The 19,940-nt window shown below is 40.4% G+C and overlaps 1 protein-coding gene and 1 pseudogene across 4 annotated transcripts; one reads left to right on the forward strand and one right to left on the reverse strand.

The window, feature by feature from the left end:
* Positions 1 to 3,495: 3,495 nt before the first annotated feature.
* On the reverse strand, positions 3,496 to 7,848 carry LOC147970489 (protein FAR1-RELATED SEQUENCE 5-like; annotated as a pseudogene).
* Positions 7,705 to 14,281, forward strand: LOC125508075 (uncharacterized). 4 transcript variants are annotated; one of them, XR_007283217.2, is made up of 11 exons: positions 7,706 to 9,567; positions 9,901 to 10,008; positions 10,108 to 10,198; positions 10,920 to 11,038; positions 11,162 to 11,371; positions 11,950 to 12,219; positions 12,339 to 12,468; positions 12,567 to 12,700; positions 13,063 to 13,456; positions 13,803 to 13,883; positions 13,990 to 14,030. XR_007283217.2 is itself a non-coding variant. In XM_048672656.2 (10 exons), exons 1-10 carry the CDS (start codon positions 8,017 to 8,019, stop codon positions 14,074 to 14,076), a joined length of 2,781 nt encoding a protein of 926 aa, XP_048528613.2. In that variant the 5' UTR covers positions 7,705 to 8,016; the 3' UTR covers positions 14,077 to 14,281. The 4 variants fall into 4 exon arrangements, 1 of the variants encoding a protein (XP_048528613.2); XR_015604056.1 differs by having other exon boundaries at positions 7,705 to 9,567; positions 12,567 to 13,456; positions 13,990 to 14,038; XR_015604057.1 differs by having other exon boundaries at positions 7,705 to 9,567; positions 12,567 to 13,452; positions 13,990 to 14,032.
* The last annotated feature ends 5,659 nt before the right edge of the window (positions 14,282 to 19,940 follow it).

Genomic DNA, 19,940 nt, shown 5'->3' on the forward strand with positions numbered 1-19,940 from the left:
GAAACTCAACTGCTAATACTTGAGAATATTATTTGGCTCCTCTTGTGTCGAATCAATAAATTTGGGTTGAATACTCTACCCTCGAAAACTGTTGCGATCCCCTATACTTGTGGGTTATCAAGCACAACCCACCAAGGCATGCTTGGAGGCCCAGACGCGCCCTGGTGGGTTGTACCCACCTCGGGAGCCCCCCGAACCGCCACTTTGCTCTATAAATACCCCAATATTCCAAAACCCTAGGGGAGTTGACAAAAATCAATTCCAACCACCGCAAGTTCCAGAACCACCAGATCCAATCTAGACACCATCACAGAGGGGTTCATCATGTCCATTGGTGCCTACCAATGATGCATGAGTAGTTCTTTCTAGACCTACGGGTCCATAGTTACTAGCTAGATGGCTTCCTCTCTCTCTTTTGATTCTCAATACAATGGTCTCTTGGATATCCATATGATGTAACCCTTTTTGCGGTGTGTTTGTTGGGATCGGGTGAACTTTGAGTTTAGTACCAGATCTATCTTTTTATCTATGAAAGTAATGTGAGTCTTCTTTGATCTCTTATATGCATGATTTCTTATAGCCTCGTATTTCTTCTCCGATATTTGGGTTTTGTTTGGCCAACTTGATCTATTTATCTTGCAATGGGAAGAGGTGCTTTGTAATGGGTTCGATCTTACGGTGCTTGATCCTAGTGACAGAAGGGGAACCCACACGTATGTATCATTGCTATTAAGGATTACAAGATGGGGTCTATTTCTACATAAATAAATCTTGTCTACATCATGTCATCGTTCTTATTGCATTACTCTGTTTCTCCATGAATATTTAATACACTAGATGCATGCTGGATAGCGGTTGATGTGTGGAGTAATAGTAGTAGATGCAGGCAGGAGTCGGTCTACTAATCTTGGACGTGATGCCTATATAATGATCATTGCCTGGATATCGTAATGATTATTTGAAGTTCTATCAATTGCCCAACAGTAATTCGTTTACCCACCGTTTGCTATTTTTCTCGAGAGAAGCCACTAGTGAAATCTACGGCCCCCGGGTCTCTTCTTTATTATATTTGCCTTTGCGATCTATTTTATTTGCTTTTATTTTCAGATCTATTAAACAAAAAATACAAAAATACCTTGCTGCACTTTATTTTATTTGGCGTTCGATCTATCAAATTATTATAACTTTCTCCCGTCAACTAGCCAATTTCTGGCGCCATTACCCGAAATGGATTGACAACCCCTTTAATACGTCGGGTTGCGAGTATTTGTTATTTGTGTGCAGGTGTTGTTTACGTAGTGTTTCTTGATTCTCCTACTCGTTCGATAACCTTGCTCTCATCACCGAGGAAATACCTACCGTCGCTGTGCTACATCATACCTTCCTCTTTGAGGAAATACCGACGTAGTCTAGCAGACACCAGGGGCGTGGTGGGATGGCCTGGCCAGCTAGCTGGGCCAAGGCCCAGGGGAGGGGGAGGTTTTATCTTTTTATACTTCTTTTGTTTTCTTTTTGTTTTCCAGTTTCATTTTATTTTAGTTTTGCAAAATATAATGTTAGCACCTAAACTAGTATTAATAAATTAGGCCACCGCCATATTTAGCTTGGAGCCAAAATAAATTATTTTAGTAGTTTTATAATTTAAAAAGCAATTAAATTATAGTTTAGGTCACTGTTTTAATTACTTTATGGCATTTAAACATTTTGCAAAAATGTTGGTTCACCACCAATATCAACAAATGAATATTTGCCACATGATGAACATTTTAGTTTTGAAACTTGAAAACTTCAAATTTTGACTTCAACTTAAATTTGAATTTAAACTGGATGGAATCAAAGGGGGATTTAGCAACAGTGAAAACGATGACATGGCACCATTAACTTGGGATTACTGTAGCTTAATTATCCGGGTGTCACAGATCAATTCAGAAACTCTTCTGAATTCTATGACATATCAGAGTGCAGAATGGTACATTTATAAAAGTTATAATTATCCTTTTTGTACACCTGTTTCATTCACTTATACAACTAATGAATTATTGCAAATAACATCCCAAGCTTTAGAACTAAAACATGGTGTTCGTATTACTTTGACACCAAGTTGTCGTGCATACATGTGGCTGATCCATTATATAGTAGATCAAAAGAGAAAGAACTTAAGGATCTACATGGGTCTAATGTCTTTAAGATAAAATCATCATTCCGTGATTTGATAGGTGAACTATACTCAGGTTGGAATATAGATTTCAACCGATGGGAAAATAACTATCTAAAGCCAATAATTCTAGACGCTAAAAGGTATATCAATTAGCAACATGATTAAATTTATATATGTCATTGTAAAGTTATAAATTTAGTAATAAAAAATTCTGTAGTGATGATTCCGGCATCTTATCATTAATTGCAATACTTGATTTTGACGGTAATCGTTTCATTGAAGATCATAATAAGGTAACTTTTCTAATACAAAAATTAGAAATTTAGGCAACAAATATATTCTAGTTAAATTTCTTGTGAATTTTACAGGAAACAGTTCTTCGATTCAAAGATATAATGCTCTACAAATTGCTATCCATAGAAGGCAACGATGGATGCGTGCCATCATCTTACATAACTGAGATTGATGTTTAGACCCATTTGAATTTGTATTTTAAAAGACGAAATGTTTATATGCAGTATGTATTATGGCATTTTGATATAATATATGTTTGTAAGATTATATTATTATTAGAAGAACCATGCGCAATGAGTTATATGTTATTGAGAATTAACTTTTCTTCTGGCATATTTAAATAACACATTTCATATACGAGATGGAAACAAACTGTATTCAACATAGTTTCATGAATAGCACGTCCTTCAAGGTAGAATATATCTAACTATTATATGAATTTCTATTAATCTCACGGTGTAGTATGTGTTTTCTAGTTCTCTTAGGTTAAAATGGCTAAACCATGAAAGAAATGCAACACTAGTATAAAACCATGTTTTATATTTCAATAACATATTTTACAATTATGATATTTTTGGTTCGAAAACATTATAGACGGTGACTACGAAAATAAAAGAAGTTCATTCATTTTGTTTACAACATCATTAGTTAGATGCTTATGCCGAGGTACTAATAATTATCATGAAAGAAAAAAATTGTCATGACTTAAACATGAAATTTAAAACAATATCCATAGAATGGATTCAACATTTCAGTTCATACAAAGATGATTAAGATTCAGACGATGATGTACATATCAATGATGTTGTAGAATAAGTTCCTATGTATTTAGCTTAATTATAATTTAATCAAGTCATTCACCACATGGAACAAACTTATACAATATAATTATACTTTCCAAAATAACTCATATCATACCACTTTTCAAACAGTAAGACATTTATGTCAAACTCATTAAAAAATTGTTAGTAGCTGCATTTTTTCCATCCCGGAAAAATGCTAAAAACTAAATTTTAATATTACAAATTCAAGGCAAACACATCTTAGGACAATCCTTTATCGTGTGAGTAGGAGAACGACATTTGCTGCAAAATCTTGTTCTTGATATACCAAAATATCCCCCCTGCTTCATTGCTTTTTGTTTTAGCTTTAGTTGCACGTTTCTTTTTTGTGATATTTGCCTCCATGCTTAATTTGTACCTCTTATTTGAAGGCCGACAATTTTTTGACACAATTAATGGTGGAATAATAGAATCCACTAGAATAGATAAATTTCTATTCTTGTCAACAATGACTATTCCTGATGAACCTACATCGCTAGATTCTGCTTGAATGTCATGTTCAATGATATCTTCAGGAGTGTCTTTACTTGGATTTCCATGTCCAATTTGGCATGTTGTCGTACGAGACAGTCTATGTTCTACCAATTCCTTTTTACAGCGCATAAAATTTGATTTTGCAATTGCACAAGTTGTATCATCAATTCCTTCTTGATTAACTAGAGCAACAACATCAAAATACAACATCTTGTGCCTAACAGATCTAGCCTCTTCTTCATTTTCAGTAAAATCTGTTTGACCTGTTATGCGGACGGTTCCAGCTCTTGCCTTCTTATTCCACCTTTTCATGATATGACAATCTGGAATCTTTGATAAACCCCTAATCAAAAGTATCTGCATTTTACCATACATAGTATTAATGTTTGATATTAATTAAATTAAGAAGTGTCTATTATCAAATAGTACTGATGAAACTCATTAGTTAATTAATAATAAACTTACTCTAATTATATGGCTGCATATTACACCAAAATGTTGATATAGACCACATTCACAATTATAGTATCCAATATTTTCATCAACCTTGATTATGTATTTCACTTTGCGCCAAGCATCACGTGATTCCGCTTCAACATGCATCACCTCGAACATATTATCCTCTGAACTTGGTAGCAATATATACTTGGTTGATTTAACTAATTCCATTTCAAATAGAGAGTACACTCTTGGTGTGTATATTATAGAAGCATGTTTCTCTAGAAGATATCCAAACTGCATTTTAATACTTCTCTGCGAAAATAATTAATATGTTAATGTTATGACATTTAACATAAGAATAGGTAATAGAAAGTATAATTATCTGTATTCTTATCAAGTAATTCAATAAAGTTACCTGTTTTGAATTCTTCTCAGCCATGGCATCACAACTTTCTCTATCATCTATTAGCTTTGTATATTGAGTAACAAATGCATTAATAGAATATTTGCAAACAATATATATCTTCAGCATGTGGTTAACACATTCACTTCTTTGCGTACTACACATCCTAGCATAGAAAATCTTTTGACAGTATGCTTTAGCCCACATTTCCCTTACTTCATAAGCTCTTGTCATGAAAGCATCGTCCTTGAGACAATATTTATCAATTATAATCTGCCAAGATTTTTCAAACTCTTCAACCGTAAGCATATGATTTACTAACTTGTGGAAATTATCAGCAAATGTCTTGTATTTCTTGTATGTCTGTCCAAGAAGTTCATGAGCTCTCTTTAGTACATGCCATTTACACCATCTATGAGTGGTATTTGGTAATTCTGTGTTGATTACATTAGCAATTGCAAGTGCCTGATCTACAAATTATTGTCGAATTTTTCATTATTAATCTAATCAATAAACACATACTAAATTAAATAGTAGACATATCATACCAGTAAGAATAGTAACAAGAGCTTTACCACCCATCATTGCAACAAATTCCTTGAAAGCCCATTTGAAATTTTCAACCTTTTCATTTGTAAGCAATACTCCAGTAAAAATGACACTCTCAAAATGATTGTTGACACCGACAAACATTTCGATGGCATATTGTAAATGTTTGTACCATAAGTAGTGTCAAATGTGACTGCATCTCCAAAATACTGATAAAGTGCCCTACTTCGTCTACTAGTCCACATTATAGCCTTCAACCTATTATCATCATCAACTTGTGCAGTAAATGCAAATCTATCATCTTGTGCAATTTTCTCTCTAAAAAATTCTAATGTCTTGGCAATATCATTTTGTATGTTCTCGCTTCCTATTTGAGAACACACAGTTCTAAGTTTCCTTTTACTAAACAACACTTTAGTGGTTGAACCATACATATCTGATATGACAGAATTTACCCTTGCAAGTGAAACATTATTTTGTCTCAAATGCTTAATAAGATCTCTTGCTGCTGGATCAATATGCCGATGAGAATACATGTGTTTCTTTTGACCACAACTTTCAACAAGCTCATGGTTGTGTTCTTGTTTGAAACTTTTGACATACCATTCTCCACAATCATTCAAATAAACCCTTAGTTCAGCTTTGCAACCACATCTAGTTGTTGACCTAATTGTATTCTTGTTTATACCCTGTCAAATAATAAAAAGTTTGTTAAAAACAACATATAAATAATACATATCATATAATTCTTTGTTGATTAAACTAAATTATTAACAATACTCACACTGCGCTGAAACTTGTACTCTTGCATTGTCTGGATATCTTTGACATTCACAAAATTGTCTCCATTTCTGATGCTAAAACCAAGAACCCAAGAATATATGTTGTAAAAGTCATATGCTTCAGCTAAAGATCCAAACTTCATACCAACATAAGGTTTGAACATATCCAAAGATTTATCTTGACAGTATGATCTGATACCTTATTTAATAGCTCCATTTACCAAAGTGCTAAAATAATATCAATTAGTAGGTAGTAAATTTTATAATAATTATATTTAGAAAATTATACATGTTATCTTCCAGATTTACAGTGCCTTCTTCTTCATCAACTTTATATGCTGAAAATAAGTAATCTTCATCCAGAGTAGTTTTTTCACCATTAACCTTTTCTTGAGTACCATTATTTGTTCCAAATTTAGATTGAACTTCTTCAACCTCACCGTTGTATTCGTCGAAATCAATCCTTTCAATATAATATTTCTATGTAAGCCATTCTACTTAGACTGATAATATCAATATAAATAAACTTGTTCCATACCAAAGATTTTGTTGAGAAAGAACGTCTCTTGCATCTGAAAAATCTTCAGATTGTTCTTTTGTGGAGCTTTCTTCAGCAATCTGAGTATCAACAATGCTACATTTTGAAAGAACATATAATTCATTTAGTATTCATATCCAGATTAACAAAGTATGTTGTAAGTTGGATTAAATTAAAATAACAAATATCTATTAAGCTAAACCATACCTTAATGTGAAATAAGTTTATCGGTCTTCTACCATATTTAGCAGATCCAGGAAGCTACCATTCATACATCCATTATCAACATCCATACTGAAAGAATTAAAATCACACCAAAATTAGTTAGAAATTACAAATGAGGCAGATAGCACATAGTGATATGTGAAAGTTATAGTACACAATGCAAAAATGTGAAATACAAATATATTCATACATTCTACTGAAATTAGTTAAGAAATGTGAAATCATGCAAGTAGCACATTTAGATATGTGAAAACATATATTACACAAAATAAAATAAGTGAAATAAGATTAAAAATGTAATTGAAATCTATACACTCGACAAATTATTCTTTCAAAGCCTGGTTCATACATAATATAAATTAAATCTGTACATATAACCACCAGTTATTTATGATTAAGAAGGAAAAATTATTAAGAATAAAACGATGATGCATAGCTGATCCATACCTGCGTGCTTTAGCCTTAACTTGTTCTTGTTTGATATGACGGATCTGTAACGGCGGTGAAATACTTTCAGCGTTTCTACTTTCAATCTGTTGAACGAATTGTACATGCATGAACGATGATCAAATAGTTCATTTAGAATGAACGAAGTGGAAGCAACTGGCCGAAATCTAGCAAAAGAAGAAGGAAAGAAAACCTTGAAATAGAAGAAGAAGTTGAGCAACGGAGAAGAAAAGAGAAAGAATAGAGGACGCGGGGGAATGGATAGGAACAGCGGGGAGTAGATACAGTATTTTTCATCCTCATATTGACAAGAAAGCAGGGGACCCACGTACTATCGTAAGAAAAGAGGATAATGTATAAGTCAGAACAGTCAGTAGTATTTCACATATATAGCAAAATATAAAATGTTTTCAGCTTATACAGCAATCGCTAGCACCAATCTTGAAATCGCAGCGGACGGTTCGCGATCTACCGTTACATCACGGAACCAGACAAATTTCCGCTTCGTACTACGGCTTCGTTCCCCCACAAGTTGCGCACTCTTGGCGGTCTGGTCTTCCAAGTCAAGTCCACCACCCTTTCCACCACCGTCTTCCTCCCCAGGCTGAATATAAATACCTCCTCCTCCACCGGTCCTCCCCTCTACGCCTCACCAAACCCAAAACCACCGCCTCCTCGATCCCACATTCCACCATCCCTCCCGTTTCCGCCCGCAAATTGCCTCCTCCACCCAAACCCTAGGCCTCAAGCCCTCCGCCACGCTCCCCCTCCCGCTCCCGCTCTGCGGCAATTCCGCGAACACCTCGCGCGCGTCTCCCCGCGTTTCCGCGGCCAGCCGGGCAACTTCTCCGAGCGCCCTGGCGATGGCAAACCACGAGGCCGCGGAGGCCGCCTCCATTCGCAACGAGGCCCGGGAGATTCTAAGCCTCTACTCCGACGGCGAGCACGAGGCTGCGCTGGCCCGCGCCGTAGTGCTAGCCGCCGTGCACCCGGGCTCCGCGGTCGCTCTCAACCTCGCCGGATTGATCCACCGCCACGCCGCCCTCGTGGCGCGGAACGACACGGGCGCCCACGGCGACGACGAAGACGGCGACGAGAACGCGTCCGCGCTGGAGAAGTACCACCGCCACGCCGCCCTCGACGCCTTCTCCGCCGCTGCGCGTCTCGCCCCCAACTGCGTCGTCACCAACGCCGACCACGCCGTGGCGCTCGTCCACTGCCGTCGCTTCGAGGACGCGCAGAAGGAGTTTCTCCGCATGCTCGACACGGTCGCGAACAACGACCAAGCCGACCCGGCGCTGTACAGCGTGGTGTACGACATGAGCGGGGACTCGAGCATGAAGGGGAGAAAGCGCGACGCCGTGAAGAGCGCCAGCATCGCCATGGAGCGCTTCGCGGAAAAAATCAACCACAGGATTCTGCCATTGGAGGCCGCCAAGTTGCTGGACGCCAGCAATCTCGGCGGGCCTGCCGCCGATGAAGCGCAAGAGCGTGCAAAGCTTCTCGCCGAGACCTACCCCTACTCGCCGCGCGCCCAGCTACTCCGCGCGTACATCGACTTGGCACCAGTCCGTGCCTTCGATCCGGCAATGGACAAGAAGCAGCTTCTGCGCCGCGCGCTCACCACCGTGTCTCAAGCGGCACAAAACTTCGATCGCTCGCTCATGGTTGCCTTGTTCCACGCCAAGCTCTTGTTCGTCCTGGATAACTTTGATGCTGCGGAGCGAGAGTGCCACCGGGCACTTCGCATGGAGACGCCGAATGACCCAAATTGGGATGACATACCTCCCATGGCTGCTCTTGGGGCAGATTCTGATGCCAGAGTATCTTATGTCAAGAAGCAGCTCCGTGTCTTGCTCAAGCAGATCATAGTTGTGGCTGCACTATACTGGTCCTCTATGAAGAATGCACCGCAGGGCCAACACGTCGTATCAGTGACGGTTCACACGCTGCATGCGCACTATGATGGAATCGACAAGTCGGCAGCAAAGACCATATCTGATGCAACGCGCTTTCTCAAGAATCAGGAGTCATGGAGTTTCTGGATTTGCCTCAATTCCCGTTGTGATGGCAAGAAGTTTTTGGACACTAGTTCGCTCTGGCAACACACGTGTAGCAAGCACCCAGATGAGCTCTGGGGGAAGCTGCAGTCACTTATAGATCCAGAATATTGGGAAAATACATCACAGGGTGATCACTCGTTGGTTGGGATAACTCTAAGCCGCCAGTCTGACACCTTCCTTTTACCAAGGGTGCAGGATATGTTTGAATCCTTGCTGCTTTCACCATCTGTTAGAATACAGGCAGAGCCCTTTGCTGAAATGCGACAAAGGAAATGCAGAGAAGGATCTGAGATCCTTGGGAGCATCAGGGAGAAGCTGAGGATGTTGCCTAAAGATACACTTAGCACTGAGGTTTAGCAGTTCACTGTTCTGCTGATATTCTAATCATTAGATTTAGAAATAATTTCCATTTCTTTTCTAAAAAGAAAAAATGTTTTAAATAAAACATTTTTCTTTAGTGATATTAAATATTTTTATGCAAAAAGAAGTGCTTTAAAAAGAAACTCTGTCCCTTCATTTCCAAATTATTACAAATATCAATTAATGGAGCGTTTGGATTCTTGGAGTTATCGTGTCATTAGCCTAGGATTTACCCTTTTAACCGTAGGTATTCTTTGTGGAGCAGTATGGGCTAATGAGGCTGATGTTTATCAGACTAATGATTGGCTTGCTTGTTGATTGCAGTTTCAGGAGTGCTGTTCTGGAATAGAGAAATTGTGGCTAAAGTTTCTTGAAGTTACTGTTGTGGACTATCGTGAAATCATTCTTCCGCTTGCAAGATCATACCAATGGGTCTGTCAACATCTGCAGTGATTAGTTTTTATAGTTATATATGCCCATTTGTTGGCTCAACTGCCCATATTGTGTGCTAACTGATAACCATCTTTGCAGATAGAATTGAAGAAACGGATTCCTTTTTATCTAAATCATCCTGGTACTAGGCATATTGGATTTGCTGATGCCAATATTGATATTATATGTGGTAAATTCCTGCTGCCCAATGAATTTGTGTTAACTCATGTCACATTGACTTTTCCAGGAGCTTTTTGTTCTTCTGCTGTCATAGCAAATAATTAAGTTATATCTCAGCAATCTAAACCTGGCATTACCCTAGTCTGCTTGTTTTATGCCTCCTTGATTCAGAGGAATTTCTATGTAGTTTATTAGTATTTCCATCCTTAGGAATTTTGAGTACTGCTCCCTCCGTTCCAAAATAAGTGTCTTAACTTTGTACTTACTTTAATACAAAGTTGTACTAAGGTTGAGACAGTTATTTTGGGACGGATGGAGCACTATATTAGAGGTTTTTTTACAGTGTAATATTCTATTAGAACTTATCTGGTATGTAGGATTTGAATCCTTAGGATGTCCTCTTTTCCTATAGGCCACTTTGCACTCAGTTCCAAAGGAAAACTTCCATTCAGTCTAACCTCTTGGAAAATACTTTTTTGAATTAGCAAATACTCCCTCTGTTCCTAAATATAAGTCTTTCTAGAGATTTCAATATGGACCACATACGGATGTATATAGACGTAGTTTAGAGTGTAGATTCACTCATTTTGCTCCGTATGTAGTCCATATTGGAATCTCTAGAAAGACTTATATTTAGGAACGGAGGGAGTATGTTGTTGCATGCTCTCAGTTCTACAATATAAAATATGCTCTGTTATGTCACTAATACTTCTTACAATTTCATAATACAGGAACTTCTGGCCAATCTGTCAAGGAAATGGCAAGCACCTCCAGTTGTCAACAAAGTCTTACTGTTTCCAACAAGAACAATGCTGATAAAGAATTGTCTATCTTGAGTGTAATCATACAGGTAAGAGACACTCGCATCTGGTTATATGATCTTTTAACAACCAGCCTATAATTTCCTATGTATGTCTTCCTGTCATTGGGCAATCTGAAAAACCAGCCTATAATTTCCTTTGTATGTGTGCAGTCATTGTGCAATCTGAGGCATTTCAGAGATAAACTTCTGATGGGTCCACTTGTATGGATCCCGTCAGTTGAAAATCCCTGCATTGCACAGCAATTTTATGAAATCTTCTCTTCTTGGGAGAAAAACGACCACCACTTAACCGATGTTGTACTGACTTGCATGAAGACTCTTCTCTGCAGAGTTGTTGATTACAGCACTTTTTATGAAAAGGTTAGACCTTAATCACCATTGCTTATATTTGCAAGACCGTTTAAACAAAAATTAATTGAAGTTAGATTACAACGTGAAAGCAGAGTATGTAAACCAGTTCGGTGCTGATGCTACCTTCAATTTATTTTATTTGCATGTGTCCATTTCTTACTTTGTGGTCATTTTGGAGGTCTGCAACTGTTTTGAACAAAACATAGATGTGGTATCTTACACGCCACATAGGGAAACAGTCCTAGTTCATACCAGAATTAACTTCTTTTTTCTTGTTATTTACTGTAATTTATGCATGCTGAATATTGATACCAAGTATATGCACTAGAATGAGCGAATTTAGGTACTCTCTAAAGAAATATAAGAGCGTTTCGTAAAGAAATATAATGCGTTTAGATAACGCTCTTATATTTCTTTACTGAGGGAGTATGTTGTTATTATAAGCTCTGTTGTGTTTTGCATCGCTGTTGTGTTTCTTTTACGTTGTGTGTAAAGTATTGTCCTAAAAACAACTGCATTCTGCGTCTGTCCTATATGATCATGCACGCAATTAGTAATCCTGAATTCCTGGTGAATCAATTCTGCAGGTTGGGAAAACGTTTGCTTCTGAGATTGTGGCCACAATTCTCATTGAATTGCATATGTCAGAAACTTGTTCGCGTTTTAGAGAAAACAAGGGGACCAAGAGACATGTAGTGAACTCAGTCACGTGCGGAGATTGCATATGCCCAACACATTATCTTTTTGGGATCAAATTCGATGCTCAAATCAGCTGTAGGTGTGGGAAGTCTTCCGGTGAATACCTGTATACCACACTTTTCCATAAACTTGATGTCGGTTCACCTCAAACAGCAAAGGTATGCTATATGCAATAGTTTTCTTCCTTCCTAGCAAACATTGTATAGGTGGATATTGACGCAAGAGTATTCTAGAAAGTAGGAAATATTGACAAGAGGTTTTAATTGTCCTTGTACAGATCAAGTCCTTTGCAGAGCTTCCGGTTCTATTGGATGAACAGTTTCGCGAGGACAACAAATGCGACCATTGTGGAAGTCTGCAGAATATTGATCTCTTTCTTTCAAACACACCACACTTCTTTACAATAGGTAATGCTACTTGTCTCAAATTATAAGTTGGCTTTTATTTTATTCATACATCATAGCTTGCAGTAGTTTACACCAACAAATATTCATCATGTTGGCAGTTTTGAACTGGCTGGGTGGCAGTGAAAGCCAGGACGCACTATCTGAAGTTCTGGCTGGCATCACGTCTCCCCTTGACACTGAGTTCTTTTGCAGAAGTGCTCATTCTGCAGCTATGTATGCTGTCACCTCCATGGTACGTGCACAGCAAACTATTCTATTTTCCTAAATTGAATTGTTAATGGAGCTGAACAAATACTTTTGTCATTTACTCCCTCCATTCCTAAATATTTGTCTTTCTAGAGATTTCAACAAGTGACTACATACGGAGCAAAATGAGTGAATCTACACTCTAAAATAAGTCTATATACATCCGTATGTTATAGTCCATTTGAAATCTCTAAAAAGACAGATATTTAGGAAAGGAGGGAGTAATTCTCATGTTAAGGTAATCCTGAAATGAGAAAAAGCAATGAGCTATTTGTATTGATTGACGTTTTCATGACCTTTTATAAGTTGTGTTGCTAATTATTTACTGTTCCTTGACTGTTACTGGAGGCCAAGTTGGTATTGTTCTAAGACTGAAGCAAGGTTCTTATTTTTGTGGAACAAAACGGATCATGGTTAAATGGCGTTGTCACCTGGTTCAAATTGCCTAGGTTATATTGACAAGGCATTTTGCTGCTATTTCTAAAGAAGTGGATAGAAGGTTTAAACTATGATACATCATATCTGAGTTGGTTCGTACTTGGAGTTGGAGAGATATTTGCAAGTTTTTGAATGGTCCTATCTGTGGCATATTTTTTCCTGCCCACTTCACTTATATCAAGATATTTAGAAGACTCGACAGAAGAATTTCAGCAAGAATCAATAGCTTGTGTGATCCTTATGTCGCTGAGTTCTTTTTATAAACGTTCCATTGATTGAACGGTTGAAGAAGTATCATATGTAGGTAAACTGGTTAGACCTTTTAAAGTCTGCTGCTCTCACAAGTATATTTTGCATTATTTTCCTTCCCTTTATAGCGAATAGGAAATGGCCTCATCAAATCACATGGAGTGGTTGCAGAACATCTGCTGGAGTAACCTTTTATCTGCACACTTCTCTCTCTCTCTCTCTCTCTCTCTCTCTGTTTACTCTTCTGTTGCTTTGAGTATTAGTACATGCCTATTGCAAGGTTGGTTTAATGCTCTGGTTACTTAATTTGCCTGCTTACATATGGAAGCATAGTCACTCTTTGCAAATGCAGTGCAATTTAGCATCCATCTTATGCTACCTTGCAATCCAAACTCTTGCAGATCTGCTATGCTGATGACCGCTACGTCTGCTTTGCTCGAGACGAGGACAAGTGGGTCATATATGGCTTCGAGACTGTCAAGGTAAGTTACTCGTGACTCCTGGGTGTTGATCAAGGCCCTGTATTCTTTCTTGTAGCCATTTTATTCTTAACTTGCTGATTTGTTGGTGTGAACTTCCTCCATGCAGAGAGAAGATAGTTGGGAGCATTTGCTAGAACGTTTCAAGGACTGCAAGCTCCAGCCTGAAGTTCTATTTTTCGAGGTCATCAAGTAGACTGTTGTATAGCTTTGCAGAATGCAAACCTCTGTCTGACGATCAGAACCAACTCTGGACCCAGTTTTTTTTTTTGTTTCATTGCCACTATTTTGATGCTGTTTGGCTTGGTCACTCTGACATTAAATACAGATAAATTCTTCAGAGATGGTATAAATAAATTGTTCTGTACGTTCTTAACTCGAAAGAAGGGCTTTATGGTATTTGTCTTTGGAAGTTGGAACTGATGAGTGATGCATGTCTTGACTTCTAATGTCACATTTAATGGCACCACGCCGTTTTCTCTTAAGCCATAATGTTGATAATGGCTAGCTGAGAGAAGTGATTTTGATGCATCACCATCAGGAATCCACTGTAGGCTGTTTTTATTTCCTTTCTCTGAGTTTTCTTTGTTAAGGTAGGCTCTAGGCTTCCGTTGTCTGTTTATGGCCCATCGGCCTTTGTTTGTATCTGGCGTCATCTTGATACAAGATGACGCTCATTTGGATGCGTGTTTGAGAAGAAGAAAAATTGTTTCAGTTTTGTTGTTGAAAATGTCGACCCTTTTCATAGATATGAGTATTGGGACTAGGTACTACTCCCTCCGTTCCTAAATACTTGTCTTTCTAGGCATTTCAACATATGACTACATACGGAGCAAAATAAGTGAATCTACACTCTAAAATATGTCTACATACATCCGTATGTAGTAGTCATTTGAAATGTCTAGAAAGACAAGTATTTAGAAACGGAGGGAGTAAAATTGATGCTATTATAGTCTTGTTGTAGGAGATAGTTTCGAGAGAGGGGGTTGGGGATACCATAATCCCCTTTTTTCTTTTTTCCTTTTCCTTTTTTACATCGATAAAACTCTCCTCCTAACCATCCCAGCTTAATCCTCCTAACTATCCCAGCTTAATGCCATACCCTGTAATTTACAACACGTGAGCCCACAAATACTAATACACATAGGGTCATCAGACAGTACAGTAATTCTACCGATATTAATTAATCACACGCACAGCCGCACCTAAATCCGGGAAGGATCCATCACCTTCTGTCCTGCACCACCACTTAGAATCGGACAGAAGCAGAAAAATTCTCGGAGGGAGCAGCTGTAGTGCAGGTATCAGATCCAAGAACGAAACCTTACTGATTTTGTTACAACTAGCGATAGTCACGTTCGTTCCACCTCAGCAAGAAGAGGCAACGATGTAACTAATAGTACTAGATCTATACAACAGATGGAGAAAGAAAAGAAAATGAGATGCACAAGTTGACTTCTGCTGGGTGGCTCAGACTACGATGAATAAATGGGTGTCTATGTGTCTAATTCCTAAGTGTGTGTCTCTAAACTAGCGAGAAAATGCTCATTGGTTTAGAGACATCCCAATAGAACTGCTACTGCTTACAATAGAACTGCTACTGCTTACAATTACTTCCCAGTGAACAAATGGGCATTTCCTCACTGGTTCAGAGACATTCCAATAGAACTGCTACTGCTTACAAATGGCACTTAGGTAGAGCATCCCAACGGAATGATGATGACCCTGGGGACAATGACTAATATCCAGAGTCCGAGGAAGATTTAAGCCTCGGACCCGACGAATTTGATATCCCCGAAGAGCCACTTGACGATCCTCGGTTACAGCCGCCGGCGGCTACGTAGCACCCTCAAGAGCATGAAGCTAAAATCTCAGAAGCTTCGAGCTGAACAGGACAAGATAACTGATAAGTGGACCGAGGTCCTCGGCGCCGAGCAAGAGCTCGAGGAAAGATTTGTACTCCCTCCGTTCCTAAATACTTGTCTTTCTAGGCATTTCAACAAGTGACTACATACGGAGCAAAATGAGTGAATCTACACTCTAAAATATGTCTACATACATCCGTATGTAGTAGTCATTTGAAATGTCTAGAAAAACAAGTATTTAGGAACGGAGGAAGTAGGAAATAAGCAGTACTATACGCGGAAGAGTCTACTTCCCTAGTTTGATGAGGAGGTCACCGGCACCCCCCTATCAAAGAACGATTGGGCCAAGACCGACCTCCTCGAGGCTGCGACATGCCAACAGGAGGGTATCCCAATCCCCCGTACCTTGCCACTAGGACAAGGGTGCAATTCCACGCCGGAATTCATACGACCTATGGAGGAAATCAGTGCTGGCCGCCCCATCCCGATCCATTTACGGATCAAGGGAGCGCCCACCTGCGTAGCAGGCAAGAGCCAGGCTTGGTCAAACAAGCATGGCAGTACGCGTCAAAATGCATATGATCGAACGTTGATGACACCCGATGCCCGGCATGTCACAACGCAGGTATGAGGAGCAGCTCACCCCATGTGTTTTACCGATGAGATGATGCAACACCGGTTTCCTGAGGGGTTTAAACCCATCAATATCGAACAGTACGATGGAACAATGGATCCCGCGGTATGGATAGAGGACTTCCTCATGCACATCCACATGACTCGAGGCGACAACCTCCACGCCATCAAGTATTTACCCTTGAAGCTCAAAGGGTCGGCTCGACACTGGCTTAATAGCCTACCTGAGAACTCGGTCAGCAATTGGGAGGACATGGATGATGTTTTTTGAGCAAACTTCCAAGGAACCTATGTCCGACCTCCGGATGCCGACAACCTCGGCCATATTGTACAGGAACCACGGGAGTCGGCCAGAAATTCTGCAACCGGTTCTTGACAAAGAAGAACCAATTTGCGGACTACCCGGATGTCGAGGCCATTGCAGCTTTCAAGCACAACATCCGTGATGAGTGGCTCGCTAGAGAGCTTGGGCAGGAAAAAACCCGCACAATGGCCGCCCTCACACATCTGATGACTCGCTTTTGTGCAGGTGAGGATAGATGGCTCTCCCGCCGTAGTAACCAAAACAGCAACTCGGGTACCTCCAAGGTGTGTGACGGGAATGCTAAACCCCGACGCCATAAAAGTAATAAGCGCCGCAGTAGAGGACAGGGCAACGACACCGAGGAGGGGCAGTAAATGCCGGATTTAGCAACCAACACGGCGGTAAAAAATGGAACCCCTTTCAAGGCAATCAGGACGACCCGTCGATGTTGGATATAGTATTGGATAAACCATGTGTCACTCATGGCACCCTAGACAAACCCGCTATGCACTCGAACCAGAATTGCTGGGTGATTAAGCAAGCCGGCAACATAGAGGCCGACAATGAGGGCATGGACCAGCCGCGTAATGAGGATGGTAACCAGCCCAGGCCAAGTAATGGAGGCCAGAAAAAGTTCCCTTTCGAGGTCAAGGGCATGAATATGATTTATGCTACTCACGTCACAAGGAAGGAGAGAAAACACGTGCTTCGAAATGTTTACGCCGTAGAGCCAGCATCGCGAACTTATAGCCCGTGGTCAAAAATCCCGATCACCTTCGACCGAAGTGACCACCCGACGAGCACCCGCCACGGCAGCACCGCGGCTTTGGTACTAGACTCCATCATGGACAACTTCCATCTAACCTGAGTCCTCATGGACAGGGGTAGCAATCTCAACTTGTTATACGCCGATACTATCAAGAAGATGCACATGGATCCGGCCAGAATCAAGCCCAGTACCACCACCTTTAAAGGTATCATACCAGGAGTTGAGACACAATGCTCGGGCATTGTCACCTTAGACGTGGTCTTCGACACACTAGATAGCTTCTGAAGCGAAGAGTTAATCTTCGACATTGTACCCATTCAAAGTGGCTACAATGCGCTCCTCGGACGGACTTCCTTCGCCCGATTCCATGCTGTCCCCCACTATGATTATTTAAACCTTAAGATGTCGGGGCCAAACAATGTCATTAAAGTTAATGGAAACACGGAACGCTCCCTTAGAACCGAGGTGCAGATGACGGCCTTTGTAGCCGAGGTACATCCGGTCGAGGAAGCATCCACGGCTCAAGCAGTGTCAAGCGGCCAGAGTCACATGAAACGTTCAAGAAGTATGAACTTACCGTCGGGTCATGCAACCGGTAACCCTAAATAGGGATACGAGCTCCACCGCCCCATTCTCATGGCCGAGGTTGTCATTCCCCTAGTACATAACTTTGCGTTAACAATCCAATGGGCGGTGGTGTAGCTGATCATATAGAAGTACAGTTCAGGTAAACTGATAAGTGCATACATACCCCCGACGACCAACTCGAACCTGGCCATTACAACATAGGGTATTCAGTCGGGGTTGATTAAATACAACATGTAAAGCCTAGATTGATAAACCTCTGCTATAAATTCGCTCTTTAAAAAGCAATGTTCATATCAAATGAACTTAAGAGCTGACGGGTCCCTCTACAAGCGGAGATGACTTTCCTCGGATTCGACGAGGAACTGGTGTTTGACAGCACGAAGGACAAGCACCAGCAGGATATTGAAGGACATCACACCCTCCCTTAAATGATTAGTCGCGTTCCATTTGTCATCTATCATACGCATCCTCATGTTGTAATTCAAACTGGTTCCATCCGTTTTTTAATAAAGAGAGGGCCCGATGTCAATCCCCTTTCTGTCCTTCTATTAAAGCATGATTCTAAGCGATACAAAGGATTCATGCCCTTAAGGCATCACCAAACCTTATGGGGGCTGTAGAATCATGCCAACACCTTGCAGCTTCCGATGTACCCAGAAAAGTTGTCGGCCTTGTGTCCTCGTATTTCACATTATATGCATCAGTTTCGAGTTGTGTCTTTGGTGAATAGCTGGTTTGCCCGGCTCCTGTGCTTACCTCTTACGTTCCTGCTTTGTTCGGCTAGGAGGTAAAGGAAGAACCACCGCGATTGTTACTTCTGGTTTAACCGGTTAAGTATCTCAGTTGGAGAAAGCCGAAAGCTGACTGTCACAACAAGCATAAACTGGTTAGCGAATCGGCGAAAGTGTTAAACTATATACGACCAATAGCAGTTGTCCGTGTAAAATGAAGGGCCTTTTCTTCTCAAGAAAGCCAACTGTGGGTGGTTCCACCGCAGACATTCCGGTGACTCAACATATACCATGGGCTATTAAATTGCGCCACTAAAATGCTCCTGCGACTAAGTGATGTTTTAGCCTTATGGTCTGATTGCCTTGTTTCTCCCAGCACAATTGCCCACGGGCGCCGAGACTTCGGTTGAAAGTTAAAATCAGGAATGAAACACCCTAAGTATATTCTATGAAGGGGCAGAAGCTGTCGACTTGCCAACTACATCTTTTAAGAGTCGCAGCTGAGTCAAAATGAAAGCATAAAAGTTATAAATGGAATAAGTAAATCTCATTTCACAATTACGAACATTGGGTATATCTCGGCATATATTTGCGGAATACAAATATAGGTGCTACTGATATTTTAAAATCACTTGTTTGCTACATTTCCCTTCGGATATCCGAGCTGCTGGCATGACCTGCTCATAGTAGTCGGCAGCCTATCGTCTCTTTCCTTCCGGGCAGTGTCATGAGATCGGCTCTAGATCCAACCTCAGCCACCAAGTCTGCACAACTGAAAATGCCTCCCAAGCGCCCTCCATACACGTTGACCGCCTCCACAGCTCGGTTCGAGCCATGGTAGTTTGAAGGCGCTACACAAGCCAAAAAAGCTGGTCGACAAGGGAGAGTTCGGCCATAGCACATTGCATACACCCTCTAGTGCAGATGTCTGCTTGTTGAATCTCGAACAACTACTTCATCTGATCATCGAGGAGTGGAGAGCTCGATGACTCCTGGAACTGCATACAAAACACCTTCTCATCGAAAGTCTCTTCGCGATCGTTGAAATGCTGGCATGCATCCCTTACGCTGCATGGCAGAACCAGTAACTCCCTTGAGAAGCGCCAATTTCATGTCAGCTTGGGGAGGGTGTCAGGACCAAAGACATAGTGCATTATATATGGCTTACCG

The sequence above is a fragment of the Triticum urartu genome, chromosome 5A (assembly GCF_056163025.1).
Source record: "Triticum urartu cultivar PI428250 chromosome 5A, HENAU_Tu73, whole genome shotgun sequence".
Lineage (NCBI taxonomy): Eukaryota > Viridiplantae > Streptophyta > Magnoliopsida > Poales > Poaceae > Triticum > Triticum urartu.